This window comes from Falco punctatus (genome assembly GCF_963210335.1).
Source record: "Falco punctatus genome assembly, chromosome: 7".
Taxonomy (NCBI): Eukaryota; Metazoa; Chordata; class Aves; order Falconiformes; family Falconidae; genus Falco; species Falco punctatus.
The window spans coordinates 21,997,963-22,019,075 of NC_137587.1; the positions used below are offsets into that span (position 1 = coordinate 21,997,963).

The 21,113-nt window shown below is 36.3% G+C and overlaps 1 protein-coding gene across 10 annotated transcripts in view; it reads left to right on the forward strand.

Annotated features, from left to right (window-relative positions):
• The window catches only part of PCNX1 (pecanex 1), a 93,009-nt gene that overhangs the window by 24,161 nt on the left and 47,735 nt on the right, over nt 1–21,113 (forward strand). For 4 of the 10 annotated variants that reach the window (XM_080397574.1, XM_080397577.1, XM_080397578.1 and 1 more), the window contains 2 exons: nt 9,463–9,595; nt 14,252–14,436. The exons of 2 other annotated variants lie outside the window; for them this stretch is intronic. In XM_080397574.1, coding sequence (XP_080253700.1) covers nt 9,463–9,595; nt 14,252–14,436 — 318 coding nt within the window. The remainder of the gene's footprint in view (nt 1–9,462; nt 9,596–14,251; nt 14,437–21,113) is intronic. 4 more of the 10 variants (XM_080397580.1, XM_080397581.1, XM_080397579.1 and 1 more) reach the window with 3 other exon arrangements.

Here is a 21,113-nt window from a genome sequence, read left to right on the forward strand (position 1 = left end):
TGGGTACCTGCCACTTACTAAAAATACTACTTGCCCTGTGGGTTTCAGGCTGACTTTAAGAAGCGAACTGGATTCAGGTTCCCCAGATTTGGTGACATCAAATAACATTTGCTGTATCTCATGTTTCTTACTACCCATAGAATAGGAATTATTTCCTTTGATTGTAAGAAAAGAATGTCATATTGCTTCTTTTGAAAGTAGAACAAAAATATCATTTACTTTTCTTAGCATTACTGAAATATTTATGCAGTCATGCCTAGGATCAAACTAGTAATTGGTTTGAATTTATCTGTTTGATCAATCTGAATAATTCTTTCATGTTATTGTAAGTTTATACTGTTCTTTCTTTTGTGTGTCTGGTGGGTTTTTTTTGGTTTGCAAATTATATTACAAGCTTTGCAACAGCTGTATCTTTAATTGTGGCTTTCTTCTTTGGGCTTACCTGTGACTAATAGTAATTAGAGAAAATGTTTTAACTTTTTGGAATCCGAGTTGCGGTATATTCAGTATTTCCCAATATTGAGTTGTCCTTACTTTTTGGGAGTGTTTGTAAAGGCATACGTGTGTAATACAAATACACATCATGTGTAGAAATTGAGACAAAGAAGTTAATTTACATGTAGCAGATGAATTACAGAATAAATCTGGTTCAGATTTTCATAAGATCAGAGGATATTGGTTGGATGTGACTTTCAGAAGTTGTCTGGTCCAACTTCCTGCTGAAAGGTTTATTTTATAGCTTTATATAAATATTTTTTAATTTCTGTGATTGCTTGTGATAAATTTCTGAAACAAATAATTAAGATGCATGCTGGATAACCAAAATACTGATCTTAATACCACATCCTCCTTTTGAGTGAAGCTTTCAGTTTCTATTTTTCAAATATGACTTAAATCAGTAATTAGAATTTCACTTTAAGTCTTTTGGGAATAAACTAAACCGTACGTTCTTGCTTGTGTTAACTGCGAAAATGTATTTTGCAATGGATATGGCTTAGTAGTTTACTAAGCAGGGTGCTATACAAACTTGTACATATTATACTTCAGCAGAAATAACTTGGTTTCATTTCTGTCTTACTCCAGGAAGTGGTGAATGACTCACTTAACTTCTGTGCATTTGAATAGAAATTGCAGTTCATTAAAATGCAGACAAAAAGCAATTGAAAATTCTTTAATTAAATACCTATGATAGATGTATTAAAAGAAAATGTGGAAGATGTCTTAGAACAGTTGTTTTCCATGTTTAACTACTCAGCTTCTAAAGTAGCTAGTGAAACTGATGGATTATGGGTTAGATGAAGTTGTTTAGATGTCTAAAAGTTTCCCTAGATGTTTAGTAATATTTTGGAAATACCACTTGATAATATTCTCCTGTGCCTAGTTAGATGTGTGCTATTTCTGGATTGCTGCTTATATTAAAGAACCAACATAATGCCGTATATGCCAGTGATGTTTTCTAAAACTTGAGCTGAGCTGACCTGAGAAGTCAAGTCTTCTCCCCCAATTCTATATGAACTGTCAAAGATGGACTCTTGAAGCTGCTATTTTCTTCTACGGCTTGCTATAATTTAAGGTTGGTTGATCTATTTGAAGTTCTTCAGTTACATACCCTTCTCTAAATAAAACTACATGTAATGTAATGCATTTTTCCTTCTGTGCATTGCATAGCGGCACTGAAGTAACAGCTCATGCTGTTCTTCTGGTTTTTGTGGTCTACAGTACATGTCTACAAGCAGGCAAAGTAGGACTTTGAGCTTGGATTAGAATCTTGAGTTCCATGTGGCATATGGAAACCTGTTAATCTTTTCAGTCAGCATGTATTTGTGTGTATATATGTGTATGCTTAGTGTATCTGCCTGTAGTCATTAGACAGTATCCTTTCCAAAGTTAAAAGTACAATTCAGTTCTCTGCTGTGCAACCAATGATCATGTCAGCTGTTACATATATCACTATTCTCCTACTATGCTTATGTTGCATATGGTCTACAGTCATTACTTTGTTTTTTTTTTACTTGTGTTGTAGAGCTGTTCCATGCTTCTAATGGCTAAAAGTTTTGTTTTCTGCAGGTAGAATTACTACAGTTACAGAAGATGAGGTCTCTTTCCTGGGAGTCTGTCAGTTCACACTGAAACTGCTAAACCAGACAGTTTTGCATGAGAAATCAAACTCTGAATCAGAGTTTAGAAGTATTAGGAAATGAAAAATGTGTAAAGTTGCTGTAATCTGGTTGTTTGTATATTAGCTGTCTCTAGTCACGTGCTCAGCAGGACCCCTCCTGTAACTGCGTCAGATTAAGTAGATTAGCCAGTAGAAAGGGCTCTCTTCCATATGAGGTTCTTTGTTGGAATGAGAAGGCTGTATTCCATTACTTGATTTTTAGATGACAGCTAGCAGTGCCATAATGTATGCAGTGTTTGGTTCAAGCATGACATAGAAATTTTCATGTTAGCCCTTCCCAATGTCTGAATTGTGGTAGAATAGCATAGTGCTGTTCTAATCTCTTGTGTGTAAAGGTTGAGTTTTGCAGAATTATCTCTGGTTTTGGATACGTTGTCATCTCAGTAGAGATGTGAGATGTTGCTGTTCAGTCATTAAAGATGTAAACAGCATTAGGAGTGATATGTAAGACTGAAATGGAACTCTGCAGTCCTGGAATTTAACTACAAAATAACACTTGGAATGAATCTTGCATCTACTAATTATTAATCACTACCTACTAAAGCAAAATGCAGTTTTAGTATGTTGTGTGGAGACTCCGTTCTGCCTGTTTTGTCCCTTTTCTGCTATTTATGGATAATACAGTGACTTTTATTAGATGACTTATGACCAAAATAACTATCATCTTCCTCATAATTTCTTCTATGAAGGCGGTGATGGGGAACAAAGAACCAAAATCTCAGGTTTTGTCCAACTCAGTGGTGGCCATTGAGAGCCAGGAATGTGTGTAATAGCTCGGTAAAAGCCTTGAGTACTACTGGTAAGGGAGTTCCTGTCACTTGCTAGAAACATGCTCCTTTAGTGTGTCAACTACAGAGCACTAGATACTCTACCTAAAAGTTCTGCAGAGCTGCATAAGGGAAATTCAGGATACTTGATGAGAAATGCATGCCACAGCATATACCAAAAGTTAAAAATAAAGCAAAATACACTTCATATAATTTCTTGTTTGTTTTTTTTCCCCTAGGAATATTACTTATAAAATTCAACCCTGGTTAAGTTCTCTCAAAACTAGAAGTAGTATTCTTCTAAAACATTGTATTGTTGTGGGAGTGAGTTCTTTATATGTCTTAATTTGGTAGTTTCTGCAGCTACTTATTGCAGTAATTTTTACTTGATTTGGAAAGAATCATTTGATTTTTGTTGACAGGTAGCATGTTCATAATTTTGCCAAGTATTAATTTAAACAGTTGAATAAGAACTTTTGACACAGTATAAATGAAGCTGCATCTACTAACAAGTTTATAAGCCACTTTTTTTTTATGCTTCTCTGTAGTTGTACCTGGATTTATTGTTACGTATACAGCTGAGAAAGCTCTGGGAGCTCTCTGAACTGTAATGGAATTGTTCCCATGGCTGCCAAATGTAGCTATGAGATGTAATTCCATGATATGTCAAAGTTGGCTACTAATTAACATCTGGTGTTAGTTAACAGAAACCAAATTATCAAAGTAAACATGGCTTTCTGTGTATGATACACTAAGATAGGATACGACTTATGCTGGAAAGTCTGTGTGTTCTAAAGATTTAAAGCATCTTTTCCTTAAGGTGAAAAAATCCAAATACAAAACCAGAATCAAGTTTCATGAAGATTAATGTAGATCATGAACATACTATTGGGTATTGATACAGAAATCCCTGGATATAGTGACTATATTGGGCAGGGGATGACCCCAAGTCCATCAACATTTATATTCAAGAAGTCCTGTGTGAGTAACACTGCATGTTTTTAAAAGTGGAATAATTCAAGTGGGAAGTACAGTGAAGTACAGTAACTGAGACTCTTGGTGTTATCTTCGGTGTTAATACAGAAATTTGTCTGTGACACCAGCTCAAAACTTCGTTTTTTGTATCTTCAACTACAACACTGAAGCCTTGGGCTTTGCTTCCCTTCTTTCTTTCAATTGTCTCTTTTTCTTTTGTGACTGTCTTTCCTTCTGAAGTTGTGTAGCATTTTCTTCTGCCCTATTTTCTAGCAAAAGTTTTGTATTTTTGAGATGCCCCTCTGTTCATTGTTTCTTCTTTGCTGCCCACACATCTATTCTTAAAAAATTGGCATTAATGATATTTTTTAGTTGAATGTCCACACTAAGCTATAATACTATAAGCCAATATTTTGCTTTTTCATCAGAGAAGTATAAAAAAAAAAATCCCTGCAACTGTAGATCTTCCAATAATGCACAATTCATGGTAATTAATAGCTGTATAGTGTAGATGTGGACTGAATGTGTTCCTTTGTACCTGGGAGTCTTAAAAGTATGGTTTTGAAAATGGTGTTAGGGCACATGAGAACAAACTACAAATGCCTCAACCATGAGGAGAGTGGTGGTGATAACTCATAAATGCATGTGAAGTATGGCTTTTCTGGGGTTTTGAACACAAATGAGATAGAGATGCTTGATACAGAAGAGCAAACTTTCAGCTATTTGGTTATTATTAGTACTGTTAGTGTTAGATTTCATTGCTTACGTGAATGCATGAGCCATAAACTATTTATTTAAGCTCTTGCTGAGAATTTGTAGGGGCTAGTCATTACAAGTGGTTGAAAATAGGTAGGTCACAATTTTCCACTTGATGGGGAGAGAAATTGCATGTCCGAGAATCACTCAGATTCCATGCGCATATTTAACCTGAGTAATTTTCAAAACCATCTAGACTTCAACAAACCGCATTACATTTGGGGTGAGGGGTGTTTTTGTTTGGGGGTGGTAGTGGGTGTGTTTTTTTCTTTCCTGAGAAGAGTGAGGGACACTGTGTGTGTTGTGGTTTTGAGTTTGTTGGTTTTTTCCCATCAGACTGAAGTTTGCAATTTTTATCCCATGAACTCTCATTTTTCACATGGATAGTTTACCCTGTGTTACCTCAGTACCTTACCCTTCCAGGAATCTTCTTACTCGGGAAGAATTTACCCATATTTCAGAATATTAGGCACTGTGTTTAGCATTTTTGCTAGGCAAAAATAAAATAAGACTTGTGGATGCAATAAAATTTGGAAATTCTGTTGTTTTATCTTACGCTTCTTCAGTTTCAGTCTCCTATGTTTGGATTAGAAGCAGTGGTGCATATGTGCAGGGTGATGTTGTAAATGTTTTGGCTGGTTTGTGTAAATATTCCTGTTTGAAAGAAAATATTTGCATTTTATGTTTATTAAAGCTAGTTTTATTTTGCAACTACTGTATAGTTTCAGTGTAAAACTTCTGAGTCTTCAGTTCTGTTTAAAAATTTGAGAACTACAGGGGTTTACATCAAAAAACACTTGTGTATTCTAGAAAGAAATTTTGGAAAGGAATAACCCTCAGGCAGGATAGTTCAAGCTTTGTTCACATATTCCCAGGTGTTTGGCAAATGGATGTGAATTATTTGTTACTCAGGAATATTCTCTACGATAAATTGCAGTACTTATATTGGGGAAGGTGTCACTCCAAATGTGTAATGATGAAATGATACCCTTGTGACCTGAAGTGTGGCCTAATTTGGCTTTGTTTCCAGTTAGTGTAATGAAAGAAAAAAATTAAGTATGTGTTTGTATGAATAGCTGCAGTAACAAATACAAAAGCCAAATTATTTCCTCTTTGAAATTAGATGTATTATAGTTGGGAATAGGTGTGTGGGGGGTTAAGTTTGCTACAAAGTTTTCATTAGGTCTCCACCTCTTTTTTTTTTTTTTTTTTTTTTTTTTTTTTGGTTTCTGAGGTGTAGGTGTGTATTTTTAACTTGTGCACCTTTAACTTCAGACCTGATGTGGCTGGTTTTTTAGTTTTTGAGAACCAGTAAGGTTGGGGGCTCAAATTAATGTGACAACATGCAGAAGAAATCTATATTTGAATTTCTTGACATTATGTTGCAACATTACACTTCATTAAAGTTTAGAATAAAACAAAAATAGAACAGACTTCAAGAACAAACATTGTAAACTGAAAGGCTTGTTCCTTTATGGATTTACTTCAAGTAAGCAGAAACTGTCAGTCTAACCTATGTTATCTCTCCCTGTTAGCTCTAGATTTCGTTGTGAGTGTAGATGTTGGACCTTAACTTTCTGGAGTCTAGAATAAGTGGCTGTAAGTAGCAGTATTGGAGAAGCACAAGCAATGGTCTGAATTTTTTATTTAAAAAAAAAAACAACTTTCCTACAGGGATACTTGTGTGTGTTTGTTCTGGTTTTAAACTTCAAAACATGATGTTACTTTGTAAATATTAAGGGAAACTTACTTATGTTTAAACCATTTACCTCCTTATTAAACTGCTCTGAGCATGACAGGGTAATTTAGGAGCTTTATATTGCATCCCATTGGTGAACTCAGGAGCAGCTGGCTGTACTGCTCCTTATTAAAGGCAAGTGTCTTTATAATAATAAAATAAAATAAAAACAATAATAATAAAACCACAGTAATATGTATTAATGTAACTAGCTTTCCATACGGGGTTATATATATTTTTTTTTAATCCTTTGTGCTCTTTAACATGACTACATGTTTGGTTTTGTTAAATAAAGAACCCCAACCAGAGACAAAACCAAATTTTGCTCAGTTTGGCTTCCCATACTTCAAACAAACCATAATCTGCTCAACTAGTTTGGTTTTTTTAACTTAATCATGGTTTCAACATGTAGCTTCTTGAGATGTTGCATAATGTTAGCAGACTCAGAGCTTGCTGGACTGAAACGTGTTGCAGTCTTTTCAAAAGAACTCACAAACTCCTTAGTGATCCTTGGTGTCACCATCTGCAATCAGGAAGAATATAGAAGTATATAGAAGATGTGCACTGAACAGAACTTCCAAGATGAATCAAAAATCCCTTTGTAGACTAGGTAGAAAGCTACACTAAAATCTATTTCGATTTTTAAAGGTTTAAGTGAAATAATAAAAAGTTAGAAAATGGCAGAACCATTTGCCTGTGCAGCTTTGAATTTAATCCCCAAGCACATATTAGTTTTGTTTTTAAATTTTTAATCTTCAAACATATTTATATCAGTTTTCCTCACAGGATGCTGCCTCAGTCAGCAATTGAGGTAAGCTTGCTTTAGTGATAAACTGAAGCTGTATAGGAAAGGCCTCTAGTGTCTCTATTATTTGGGCTTCAGTTATTGCAGAAGGTGATGTTTACTGACTGAAGGTTATGAAAAGAAAAATGGATATTTAAGTGTGTCTTAAAGAATTGTACTGAATGCTGCTTTTGCTGAGTAGTTACAAATGGTAATTAAGATGTAATGCTGATGTTTACCATCTTAATGGTAATTAAGATGTTTACATTTCAGCTAAGACTAGTCACTGTTCTTTCTTCCATGGTGCTTAACTATGGCCTGATTAGCAGAAATGTATTGCTTTTGCATCTGAAGTTACTGGAAGCTGTATTGAATATGAGGTTTTTATATGCTGATATATACACTAGAAAAATAGATTTACAAATTGGCACCAAAATAAGTGGACAGTTTTGACCACTTGTGTGTGAACTTAATCCACCAGAAAAAAGTCGGGATTCATACTATCTTGTTTAGTGTGTTTAACTTTCCCAGTAATTCAGATATTGAGAGCTATAAATAAATCCTTGAAGAAATTAGGCTGTGTATTCTAACAAAGCATAACTGCCTATTAAACCACAAGAAAAATGTATTGAATTCTTGCTGAAATACAAGGAAAAGGAAGTATCATCTATTCATGCTTACAGTAACAAAAATGGTTGTGGAGGAGTGTGGAGAAAGTGAGCAATCCCACAGTTTTCCTGAAAATACAGGAAAGGACTTAATTAAGGATCTCCTGATATTTTGGTAATGAAATGCTTGTAACTTTAGTGTTGGTCTTAAAGTATATATCTTCGTGTAGCTTCTTAGCTTTTAAAGTAAACTACAGATTAAAGTTTCACATACATTACTCACTTGATAACCTGTGGTTCATGGGTGGAATTAGTCTCCTGTTCCTTGCAGCCTTTATTGTTTGAGCTCTGGCAGTAATACACAGCAGCAGTAGTAGGTTGCTATTGCCTGTAGACCAGCGTTAGTGCCTTTGCTGGTAAGTTTTGAAAGCTTAATGACAGGAATGTTCTAACTTGAAATGTGCGAAAGTGAACATGGATTACTCTGCCTGTGATCTTTCTGGCATAAAAAAAGCATTGCTCCCTTAGTGTTTTGGGTTTCTTAAATTTTATTTTGGCTTGACATTGCTTTGTTTTCTCACTCTAGTAACAGGCTTCTTGGCTACCAAGTTGTGATTTTTCTCTTCAAGATTGTGATTCTCCTCTTGCATTGACTTAATGTCAAGTTCTGTTGGTTTTTTTTTTTCTTCCTTCTCCTTCACTTGCCTGCCAAAACCTATTTTCTCAGTGACCCATTCATTTGAGCTCTCTAGTGTTCTGCGTTCAAATTGGCTATTAGCTTCGTTGGTTCAGGAGGAGGACTCTTGAGATTGTGGACACACTGTGAAGCAGTCCAAATCCAAAGTTGTTCAGACCGTGAAGCTTAGGAAGCACAGGTGGCTTCTGGGGGCCAATGTGTGGAAAAAATCTTAGACTCCCTTGAGTACATATAACCTGTTTTTTACAGTTGTGCTTTGCAAGTGGACCGAACCTTTGTTGTTTGTTTTTTGTTTGGGGAGTTGAAATAACAAAACCACCAGTCCTTACAAAGAAGTTATTCCCTCATTTAATGTCAACCCCCCGCTTCTCTAAATCATAGTGTTAATAGTCTAAAACAAGCAACATGTATACCTTGGTGTTTATGAGGAAGAAGAAGAAAAGCACCTCAGTTTTGTCCCTTGAGGAGGTGAGGTGTTAACCTCAACCCTACCTGTTCAGCAGAAATTATAAAATTGAGAAGAGAGTATTGTAGTGAGGAGTGGTAGACAACCTTCCTAGGTTGTCCTTTAGGCTTCTCCTTTAATTGTCTATTAAATAAGACAAAGGGTGAGATCAGTTTTGTTTCTTCCTGCCCCATGTAAATGGAAGAGATTTGGGATAGCCAACGTTCTTTGCAACCTGTTTATTTGGATCTGGGGGTAAAAAACCCCCAAACTTGTATATTCAACAACACGTGTACCCCAGCCCCCAAACCCCCAAATTTTTACTAATAATTGTGTTGTGATCCTATCCTGTCTTGAGACAGATTATTTGAACAGTCAGTGCATAAGCTGCTGTTGTTGTTGCAAGTCAAGTTCATTAACTTGGGGAGGGTCAGGGGGAAGAAAGGAGTCTTAAGTTACTTTGTACGTAACTAGGATGGGTTCTTCTTTGACCTAAAGTCTGTCTTGATGCAGCAGCACAAGCCAGCGAGGAGACTGTCACATTTCGTCGTGAACGCAGCACATTTAGGCGTCAGGCAGTACGACGCCGGCACAATGCAGGGAGTAACCCTACCCCTCCTACATTGCTCATCGGATCACCCCTCAGGTAGGGTATCTAAATGTTCCACCGTATTTAGCATGCATGCAGCAGACCACTTCTTCCCCACACCCACCAGTGTTGCCAGAAAAGCACTTTTTACTTCCTTCCCCACCATAACCTCCTTGAGCTGTCACTGCATGTCACTGTGGGCTTGTTGAATTGTGCATGTATATGTGGCACTATTTTCAAAATGATCAGGATAGCCAGTCTCTATAACATGTTATAGCTGATTTCACATCAATAACAAAAAGAACTAATGCTAACAGAAGAGTCAGTGTTTCTTATCAAAAGCTTTAGGAACTTTTACTTTCAAGCAAGGAGAGAAACCCAAGGAAATAACTATTCACCACTCCTTATCTTAGTTTTCTTTCCTTCAAGAAAGTAAGCATTAGGGACTAGTAAAGAAGCACTTTTTGGGTCTAGATTGTGAGAGATAGGTATGACAACAAAACAGCAGAAAGTTATAAAAAGCGAAATTGTACATGCACGGGTTCCAAATCTGAAATACAGGCATGAACACCCTGCAGCCTTTTACAGCAAAAGAAATAATGAAATAATAGTGATGTCTTTGAATGCGCAGTATTGCTCAGTGTTAAATCTGATCACGTGGCACTTTGCATGCCTTGGTGGTGTTTAAAATGTACTATATCCATGTATCCTAGGAGTCCCCAACCTTCACTGTCCTGTTTGTTAACAATACTGAGCCTAATGCTACATGGCATACACCGACTCTGCTTAGTCTGTCAGCTTGAACAATAGAAGCAGCAACCACATTAAGTTTTTAGACTTGCCTTTTAAATATTCGGTCCTGTGATGGCCTGTGGTGTTGGAGAATCTGTTGAGCAGAACATTATCTGTAGAGGAAGAAATGCTCCCCCATACATATTGAAGTAATTCTTCTTCCAGTTAGATGATAAATATGCAGGAATAATTGTATATGTTGTGTATTCTTAATGATCTTCCTTCACATGCTAAGCTATCTTTTAATAATAGGAGCAATCTGCTTTTGTGTTTCAGGAATACTCATATAACTTTTTTAACTGGAAAAAGCTGTAGAAACTGAGCAAATAAAAAGAAAATACTTCACAATAGAGGATGCGGGAGGAATCTTGCCATCTTTGTGGCACCACTGAAATAATCAAAGACCAAATTTGTACATTCTCCTCAGGCAGGAGGATTGCAAGAATGGTAACTGAAATTAACAAATGAAGGATTGCTGCCGCATCAAAGATTGAAACTAGCCAGATGAGTTTTTAGTGGCTACTGCAGTGTGTAGCAGTAATCACATCATTTCAGATAGGTGTGGGGGTTTTTGTGTTAAGCTTCTGGTCTTCCTAAATGTTGCTTGTTCAACTTTAAGTTAGTGACTTACTTCCTAGTGAGGGATGCTAAAACTTTGCATTTTCTTAAATCATTTCTATTCTATTCTCCATTGCATTCACTTGCTTCTGATACTTTTGTGCTTCTTCTTTTTTCTGATTTTTTTTTTTTTTTAAAGGAAGGTAGTATAGTTTTGTGTATCGTTTCATAAGAGGCTATACAAAACAGAGCTCCTTAACTGGGCATTAGTCAAAAAGCAGAGTTTTCTTTCTCTTAAGACAGGTAGAAAGTATGGCAAATAAAGGGCTCTGTTTAAACAGTCTGACATCTGCCTCATTTTCACATGCTACTGCAGTGATTAAGGTTCTCATGGCTTAAGCTGGACTTCAGTGAGAGATCATGAGAAAACTAAAGTTGGTGGAAGTAACTTTTTAATCAGACAAGATGCTCAAGGATGAGAAAGTGGACCAAATATTCTAGCTTTCTGTTTCTGCTGTGCATCTTCAGGTTATCTAAATTTGTGCCTTTCTAAATAAAAAAAAGTAACCAAAACTGTACTTTCTCTGACATAATAACATGCATTATAATAAAAGTATTTTTGAAGAGCATATTTTTAGAATTAAATACTTGGTGAAGTTACTTTTGCTCAAAGCATTGTTTGTGATGCTAAGTGACTGTCCCTTGGAGTATAGTTAATTGCTTTCATCCAACCAAACACCACAGTGCTTTCAGATTTGTTTTGACATACATTCCATTTGAACTACCAACTGTGGGATGTATGTGAAAAACTGTATTTATACTGTCCTGATTTCTAGATTAATATTATGAAAAAACTTTGCTTTATAGGGGTAGCTTAATTTTAGTGTAAATGCTATGCGCTGCTGGAATAAGAAACCTTTAAGAAAGATAAAAAAACCCCAAACAATATGTGTAAGGAAGAAATGTGAAGAAATACATATATATTTATTTATTTATTAGCCAGTTACTGACAATATCGCTTCAAAATACCACTGCAACCATACTGGTGTTATTTGTCTATGCTAGTGGTGAGCTGCCTGTCTAGTTCCTGATACTGCTAATCCGTATGACTTCAGATTTTAAACTTCTAACAGTGTTAGGTTTACTAATCTTTAGTTGCCCTGATGTTAATTCTTTCTTACTCTTGCCAGCACAACTTTAATCTCCTAATCTTCTAATTCTGGCATAAAATTGGATGTTGTGGGCATGTTCCCTTTAGAACCTGTTGAGTTCAATGTGATTTATTTTTTTTTAATTTTCTATCTGTTACTGCAATTTTCCTCTGTGGAATGTTCAGTAAAAGACAATAGTGTTGTATATGTGTGTGTTTGGCAATGGTAGATGCTTAAGAAAACCTGGTCTAGTAAATGCTGCTGGTTTGATGCTAATTTAAACACAAGAGTACTTTGCCTGGTAACTTGAAAAACAAAGCCCAAAACTCCTCATAAAACAACCACCCACTCTTGCTTTTGCCCTAACAAATGTTAACAGTGTTTTGGGCACCTTAAAGCATAAGTATCAGTTGACATCCTATGTAGTCAGTGGTGTGTGCATGTGTGTCTGATATGAGAACGTAAGTGGCTGTGTGAAGCAGAATTTTATTTTTATAATTAGGCAGAGAATAAATACATCTCTTGCATATCTGTGCAATCTGTTAATGTCTTGACGTTTTTTTATTGTGACAGATCTGGGTAACCACTGAAAGGGCAATTTTATATATGTCTCTTGATACATAGCTGCTAATTAAGGGAGAAAGGAGTGTTGTTTAGCATTGTTTTGGTGTTGCTGATAATACTTAAGGGAGACCGTGAAGGCTGGCACATCTGTGAGCTTCCTTAGAGCCTTTGTTGCCATGTAGCTCACTGAAAGCCTGGTGTACAGCAGCAAAACCAAATTTACAGTTCAGATTGTATTAGAGTACAGTAAATAGTGAGTTGCAATTTTTTAAACTCATGAGCTGTATGCATGTCTGCTTTATTTTGCATGAGCTTTTCTTGACACCTATTCTTATATCCATATTTTGTTTCCCAGTGGTGCTCTAACAAAAGAACTGAAAATTAGTGTTCTAGAAAATACTGTTAAAAGCAAGTACATCAGCTGTAACCCCTCAACTCTTAGTAAGATCCTGCTTTTTCAGTTGCCTCACTTGCCCACTGTAGCATCACACTGTAAACAGTGAAATGTTAAAAGCAACAGGTGATTGTTTTTCAAAGAGTGTTTAAGATATTTTCTATAGTCATTAAAATACAAATTATTTTACTGGTGTGAAAAATTTGTAATTTCATCATGTCCCACAGCTAATGACTGTGACATGTAACTTCTTCAAATGCACAAAATAAAGGATAATAAAAGCACTAATCTTGCAATGTGAATGTGATAGAGAAGTGTAAACATCATGTATACTGACATTTTGCCAAGTTTAATAGTAAACAAGCTATTAAATATTTAACTTTAATAAACTTTATAAACTTCGTGAAATAGTTTTGCAATGAGAAGGCTGTGGAGAGGAGAGTGAATGTTTTCAAACATTGTCTGCTCATATGACTGTAAACTTAGAAGTTTCTTCAAAGCCTAAGTTGACTTTTCAAAGCTGATTTTTGGTGCAAGTATGTGTCTGGGTATAGAAGAACTTCTTCGCAGTAGTAATACTGAGTAATAAAGTTTTTGCTCTACTGTCAGAATAACTTTAAAATAGATTTATAACAAACTATTAACTGGGAAAAGTTTTAAGCATTCTTAATATGTTAAAAAAAATCTGAATCCAAATGTTTAACTACAATTATCTGCAAGGTCTGTGGTAGTGCATGGCTATTAACAAAGCTTAAAGATGTTTTCTTGTTACAGTGCAGATGAATAGCAAGAAAGGTGATGTTAATACCCCAAATGGCCAACTAAACAGTTGACAAAGTCATACTTCAATGAGCAGAAAGGACCCTAACTGTCATGAGAAGACTGGAATAGTCAGTACTGTATGTAGGTGATACTTTGAGTTGGTCTACAATTAGACTAATCACCAGTGATTTGCTTTTGCACCCACAAATTCAAGACTTACAAGGATCTACCTGAGGGGGACTTGGGTAGATGTTAGAAAGCAATACTACTTCAAAAAGTAGAACAGGAACTGTATTTCTAGACTACTGATGTAACTGGTGTCCAGGTATTCTGTTACATGGAACTATGGATTATTTTAACCCTAGTAAGTGCCTTTGCAATGCTATACTTGTTAAGTTTTCCTCTTTAAACTCAAAATTCTTGTTTTGCTTCACTTCTAGCTATTTTTCTTTTCTTCCTGGTAATGTGTCCCCAATCCATGTTTTCTCGTAGCCTTCAAGATGGTCAGCAAGGCCAGCAGTTCTCCTCCCAGGTCAAAGTGCAGTCCCGCCCCCCTTCCCAGGCCGCTGTGCTCGGCGCTAGCGCCTCCTTGCTGGTGAGAAACGGGAGTGTCCACTTAGAAGCATCACATGCCACTGCATCTGCTGTAGGCGGTAGCAGTTTGCACGATGAACTTGGTATGCAGGCCTTATGTAACCTTGGTGACATGGAACTTTTAATACAGCAGATGTATTGGTAATAATGCGGTGAAAATCGGCTAACCTTAGTTTTATTTCTGAATCTTGTAGGTGCGTTTCTTAGAAGGCCATATTGCTCATAAATTCCTTGCCTTTCACAATCGCCTTTCCAGGCACTTTCTGTAACAAATGCAGGATGAGAAACACTCTGAGGATGCATAGATACAAGTAGTGGTGGTGTGAGAGCTTTCATGGCTTGAACATGATGTGTAATGCACCAGTTCTCTTGCATTGTCACAGGTAGCTAAGCAGAGATTGAGACCAACTTTGAGGATCTTCTGGTTCTTTCAAAGAATACTTCTTATGGTCCCTAGGAGTTCTTGGTCTTTTTATTAGATGAGTCTTGCTTAGCTGCTGTTCAGAAAAGATATACTCATGTAAATTAGAGTGCTTTTCATGTACACCTTGATTTAGGAGCTTGAGTTGGGAAGAAAATCTGGACTCTTGTATCAAATGTCATCATTTCATGGAGCCTTACAGTGCCCCTTAGTACTACATAAAGTGAACCATGAAGAATTCTTAACTATTTATTAATAGCTATGCAGCTAATAAAATTGCCAGGAAGAAGGAAGTTAAGATGGTCATAATAAGTGACTCATTTCCTGCAACACAGTAATGCAGGGCAGATACAGAAAAATTCCTGGCAGGGATCTTGGCAGCTATCTGTACGTGGCCTGAATTACTTAGGACTTTAGCATTAACATGGAATTTTCCCTCTAATTATTAAAGTGGGAATCTTTAGAACTGACAAATAGTAGCGACAGTATTTTGAGCAGCTGTCAGCTGTAATAACCCAAAAGTACAGGTTAGCCCAAAACATGGACAAAGCACTTGTTTCAGACCTTACTGTAACTCAGTACTAAAAGATAAGTGAGTTGTCATCTTACTTCACTAGTAGAGAAGATGTCAAGAGTTGCTAGGCAGTGGTGTCCCTTTAAATACCAGTTTGGCTAACAAATTGTCATTCTTTTGCGTCATCTAGCTGCAATATAATAAAAAACTGTATATAAGCAAACCTGAAAACAATCCTGATGTTCCCTGAGATGCTCTATAAAATTTGACTACAGATGTGCTAAATACACACAATCTACTTGCCTGATAATTTTTCGTTAAGATTTTGTGGCTCTACTAGGTTCTAGATAGAAAAATCAAAACTACTATTTCAACACTTGTATGTGTCTCTGAACTATGAGAGCATATCCCATAAAGCTACAGATTTACTGAATTTTTATTTACTCACTTCTCATTTGAAAAAGTATTGGAATATACCACTGAAATTCAGGGACACTGGTTATACTTGTCCAAGGTTAATGTTGGGATTTATTCTTTAAGCTGCCATTACTGTATTTGAAGGATTTGGTTAATCTTACTCAAAATAATACAATTGAGTTTTATAGAATTCAAGATGTAATACGCAGCCTAGGTAAGTCCGAGTTACTTAGGAACTTATGTTACTATGTTGTAGAAATCCAAGCAGATCATTTAAGAAACTCAATGTTGCGTTCAGGCTCTCTTAAAAAAGCATATTCATTGTCTTGGTGTGTATTACTCTTCAGATATTTAAACAGCTTTATTCTTCTGAAACTTTGTCTGTACTGTGCTTACAGTTTCATGGGCAGCACATTGCCTTTGCGAGGCACAAAACTTCCAGGATCTGCTCAGTTAAAAATCTGATGTATAGTAGGGATTTATTCCGTGTTTGAAGCTCTTCAGAAACCTTCATGAGCAAAAGCAGCTATTGTAGGCAAGATCTGTTTTCATTATTTTAGGAAAAACAAATTTACTAGTTTGTGTAACTGGCTTTGTGTGACAGGTACTATCTTCTGTGAAAGTAAAATAGTTGGCAAAATGGCACAGGCTTTTGCATGCATGATTCCTTTATCAGGCCTGACAAGAAGGGAGAGTATCTTTCCTTGTACCTGGTATATGGTTTATTTGGTGTTTTTTTGTTCTGTTTTGGTTTTAGTCCTCAGTTAGGGATGAAGTAACACCACTGCTCTGTTCCCATTAAGTCTAAGGCTGTTGCTTTTGCTTTGTTGTCCCAAGATACCTTACAGGGGAAGGTGACCATGTTACTTCAGATTGTGTACGGGTGGGGGGGTAGTATTTTGGTGTTTTTATTGAACTTTTATTCTGATGCTGATAAAAGCAATGCAGGTGATATGACCAATTCTTTGTTGTTGTGGAAGTCCCTGTGTCTGCCCAGGGCAGAAAACCTGCTGAAAATAGAGGCTGGAGGAAAGATGAAGAAACAAAAGCTGATTTACAGCAACTGGAAATATAAGTGACATATAGTAGATGGGGTTATATATCTTTGTGCAGTGCATATAAGAGTTAATGTTCTTACTGAAATTCTATTGGCATATTCCAGCTCATCTGGAATACAAAACAGGACATGTGTTAACTTAATGTTAAAAGCCCCATATTTAGGACTCCTGTGTTTGTGCACTAGTGCAGTATCTGCTTCTACATTTTTTTCCGTTTACGTGTTGATGTCAAGCTGTAGCTCTAAACAAGACACACAGTTGAGTGGGGTTTTTTTTGTTTTGCTGTAAAAAATCATGTCTGTTAACTCTGGCTTATTTTATGAAGGATGAACCTTATTCTATTATACCTAGCCTACATCCAGTCTGGTGACACAGGCACCTTTAACTGGGTATTGGCCTACTAGTGAGGCAAGAGATACTTTGAGGAATTACCTGGTTCAAAGTAGAAGGATTTTTATCAATTATGTTGTTTCATGATAGGGAAGAAACTTGAAGGGCTGGAAAAGGAGCTTGATGTGGAACAGTAAGCATGAAGTCAATGGTAAGGGGAATGTAGGACAGAAAGGAAAGGTGGGAGACCAAATGCCACGATTATAGGAAGGATTAATGTATTATGAGTGCAGACAGCAACAAAACACATACCATGACTTAAGTGACTGACAGTCCTTCAGAGCACAGTGTAGCAGTACTAATGCCTTTTATTCTTTCTAATACCTGATTCTGGAGACATGTAGGTGACGAATGGGATTTTTCAGTCCTTGCAGCAAAGGTTGTAGGTGTTACTATTTGTGAAGTAGTTAGGGATCCAAGTACTGAGTTACTAGAAAAGATGCCCAGTTTCTAAAAGTAGGGTGAAATTACAGCCCCTTATCCTTGGCTAGATAATTTTTTTGTTATTTTTTTTAAAATTTAGGAATATCACTTTTGTGACTAAAGAAAACTGGTCATCTGGAGCTTTACAATACAATTACATTGCTATGTTGGATTTACAGTTTATTGCCTATATGCACATGATAAGCTTTCAGTTTTATTGAAGTATTTTAATTTGTGAAGGTAGTATGATGGCCTTGAAGATCAAAACTTTCTCTAAAGATAAACATATGCACTGATTACTTATTTGATTAAAAAGAATTCAGAATCAGTTCCTTACTATCTTTTTATTAAGTAGGCGTAATTTTTTTGGGATAGATGGGGGGGTATTTTTCAAAAGTACAGGTAGGAAATAAATATTTACTTTCCGTTGTTCCTATTGAAAATATCCTTGTAGTCTTTGGAATTCTACATAATGGGTAAGTTACTCTTTTGACAAACTTCATATAGAAATAAAAAAATAACTGCTTTGAAGTATTCTAAATGAAGAAGTCTTCATACTGCAGCTGAAAGTAATATTTTAACCTTTGGAAACAATAGCTCCCTGCATGCTACAGTGTAGTCAAAATATGATTTGGTTTGGCTGACTAGGATTTAAAAATGCAGTCACAAGTAGTAGATTAATATATCTGGATCCAATGATGATGTAGACTTCAACATGCCAAAAAGTGCTAACAACATTCAGAAATAGTTTGAGAGGTCTGAAACAGTAGTATTTATTAGGTGGAGAACTGAGAAATGTGCTGAAAATAACTTGGCTGAAGAAACCATCAGAGCACCATTTTAGTTGGATGTTGAGCCAATTAAGTCTTCCAGGTTTCATCTGTGTAAGCTCATCAGCTTGTTGCTTTCATTCATTCCTATAACTGTGGGAACACCATTTTGTACACTGTGAACTGTTATGTGGTTGTTTCTGGGTTTGGTCATGAGATACTTTTGTCTTTTTAAACAAGGAAACTTGTTTCAAAAGAATTACATTCATCTTTTCCTCTCTTCATGTCCACAAAGATGTATTTTGATTTTGTGTGCCTGAGTATCAGTGACTTGGCTTTGTTACTTTTTGTGACCTGATCCAAATAGAATATTGTTTGGGTGACTAGTTTGCTAAGAACTCACAGCCCTCCCTTTGTGGTAGGAAAGGGAGAAGTTACAAGTATTTCTGTTTAGTTGACAAACATGCTACTGGCTGTATTTCTTGATTTGTAAAACAAATTTGTGAGTGCCATTTGTTCACACTTACTAAATTACAGTCCTTAAAGATGTGCTGCTATTACAAGTATTTCAGAGAATGCTGTGGGAGAGCTAGGAATGGGAGAGAGAAGAATTTGAGTAACTAAAAATGCTAGGTATATCCATGCATATTGAATCTTGTGAGCGTTGGGATCCTTCATTAGAGTTTGAGTGTGCTGTGAGGAAGCTGCTGTTCTCGCACAGTTTAAAAATCACTTAATTCACGGGATTTTGAAGCTCAGCTGTAGGATCTCCAGTCAGACCTTAGGGTTTGTGTCCTCAACAGCAGTGAAAAGTCCTGTCATCTTTTTTTACTTTGAGTTGAGGCTTTTTCTGGAGAGCCTTTTGATTTAAAACAAACAAAAAAGCCCCCAACAAAAGGAAACCCAAAAGAAAAACAAAAAAAGGGGCAGAAAACTTTGTTTTATTGACAAGCCATTCTTTTCTTGACAGAGAGCCAACTTTAAATAGGAAGTCTATATAAGTAGGGGGATAATTGCAAGTATGGCAAAACCTGAGTCTGTTTTGTAGTTTGTGTGTAAACAATTGGAATTAAGTGTTCTGTGTGCTATCTTTCTAGTAACCAGATTTATTTTATCTCACCGCAGCCACGCAGTACTTACGGCAGCAGTACAAATGCAGTACTTTGTGATAGATTCCAAGATGAGTTAAGTGTGTGGGAACTGTAGATATTTTCTAATGTGAAGTGGTTTTATGCTAAATTTTTTCCAGTTAGAGGCCCTTTTCAGACTTTTCACATGAATGTAACAACAGTTCAGTAAACTTCTTGTGTAACAGATATTGATGTATTATCTGAGCCCAGGAGAAGAATGGGAAGTTGTTTCTTGCAAGTAGTATGTTCTAATTTCTGTGACTAGAATTTCATCAATGTAAAAATCAGAAAGTACAATTTCCAGGCTCTCAATTCAGTAGTGCAAAAACATGAATAATTTAACCCAAACTTCCCTGTCTCATTTAAGGACTGGTTGCTCAGAAGATTTTTTCTGTGATAAGTTAAGCATAATTTTGTCATGACAAGAACCTGGAGTGTATTATCAAATATCTTGATATTTGCTGCTGAAATTTAACTCATGCAGTTAAGAAACAGGCCTGTGTAGCTAAGGCTATTTATTAGCTGTAGGGAGGAAGATGCCTAATGCCTTGCACTAGTTGAAAATATAAACTTGAGTAACCACTGTTCACTACACTTTGCTTTAAAAACCAAAGGATATTTGACTGAAGTGCTTCATTAAAATCTTGACTATTTGGGAAGATACCGTAGCAAGTGAACTTGCTATTTGTATTTCCTTACAGATGCTTATAGCTGGTGTAATTAATTGAGAGCTGTTGCATTACCAAGCTCTGATGCACGCTGTGTTTGAATCCTGAACTAAGTAGCTGACTGTCCTGTCAGAATGGTTGGGCTTGGCACAGCTGTGGTATGTGTCTAGTTGATCTGAAGTGCCTCCTCTGAGGGTAGAAGCTTTATGAAGTATTTTCAATATATCAGTATTTTTCCTTAGTTGCAATTTTAATAATCCATTTGGAGGTGTTTTAACCTCTTTCAGACTTTTCTACATTGAATTTTGTCTGTGGGTCTGAAGAGAAGTTGGAGGAGAATCCGTGGGGGGGGGGTTTATAAAAAAAAAAAAAAAAAAATCAAACTCCACTCTGTTAGAAGCAGGCTGTGTTCTCACAGAATCTGATCCTGTTAGGTGTTTCTCCTGGGACTGCTTGTTAGCCTGTATCAACAGACAAGCAAGCTGCTAGTCACGCAGCTGAGAGGTGCATGCAGTTTTTGCTTCACATGCTCTATAGTGGGATTTTCTTGTTTTGTATAAGCAGATCTTAAAATATTGATGCAAAGCATGCATGGCTTAAGAAGGGGTTTGAGCTAGAAGAGATGGAGTAGTTGGCAGAACGCTTCATATGAGATCAATTTCAAAATCTGCTTCCTGCATTCAGAGCTGAAATATATTGAACCTGGCCTTCAGGGGAAATTACAATGCTTATGTCTCTGATTAGACTATTGTGGAAGAAGGGCACTGTAAAAGCATCATATTGTGAGTAAGGTAATTTATCTTTTGAGTTATAATCTCTGGGCACTTTTTTGTTAATTATATATTTAGAGATACCTTGATAGTGTTTATTCAAAAAGTTTTTAATAACAACTTTAGGAAATGATGGTTAATGGAGTTCCAGGAACTCCAAATGGTTTATCTGAGAAGTTAGTTTGCAGTCTTCTGTTCT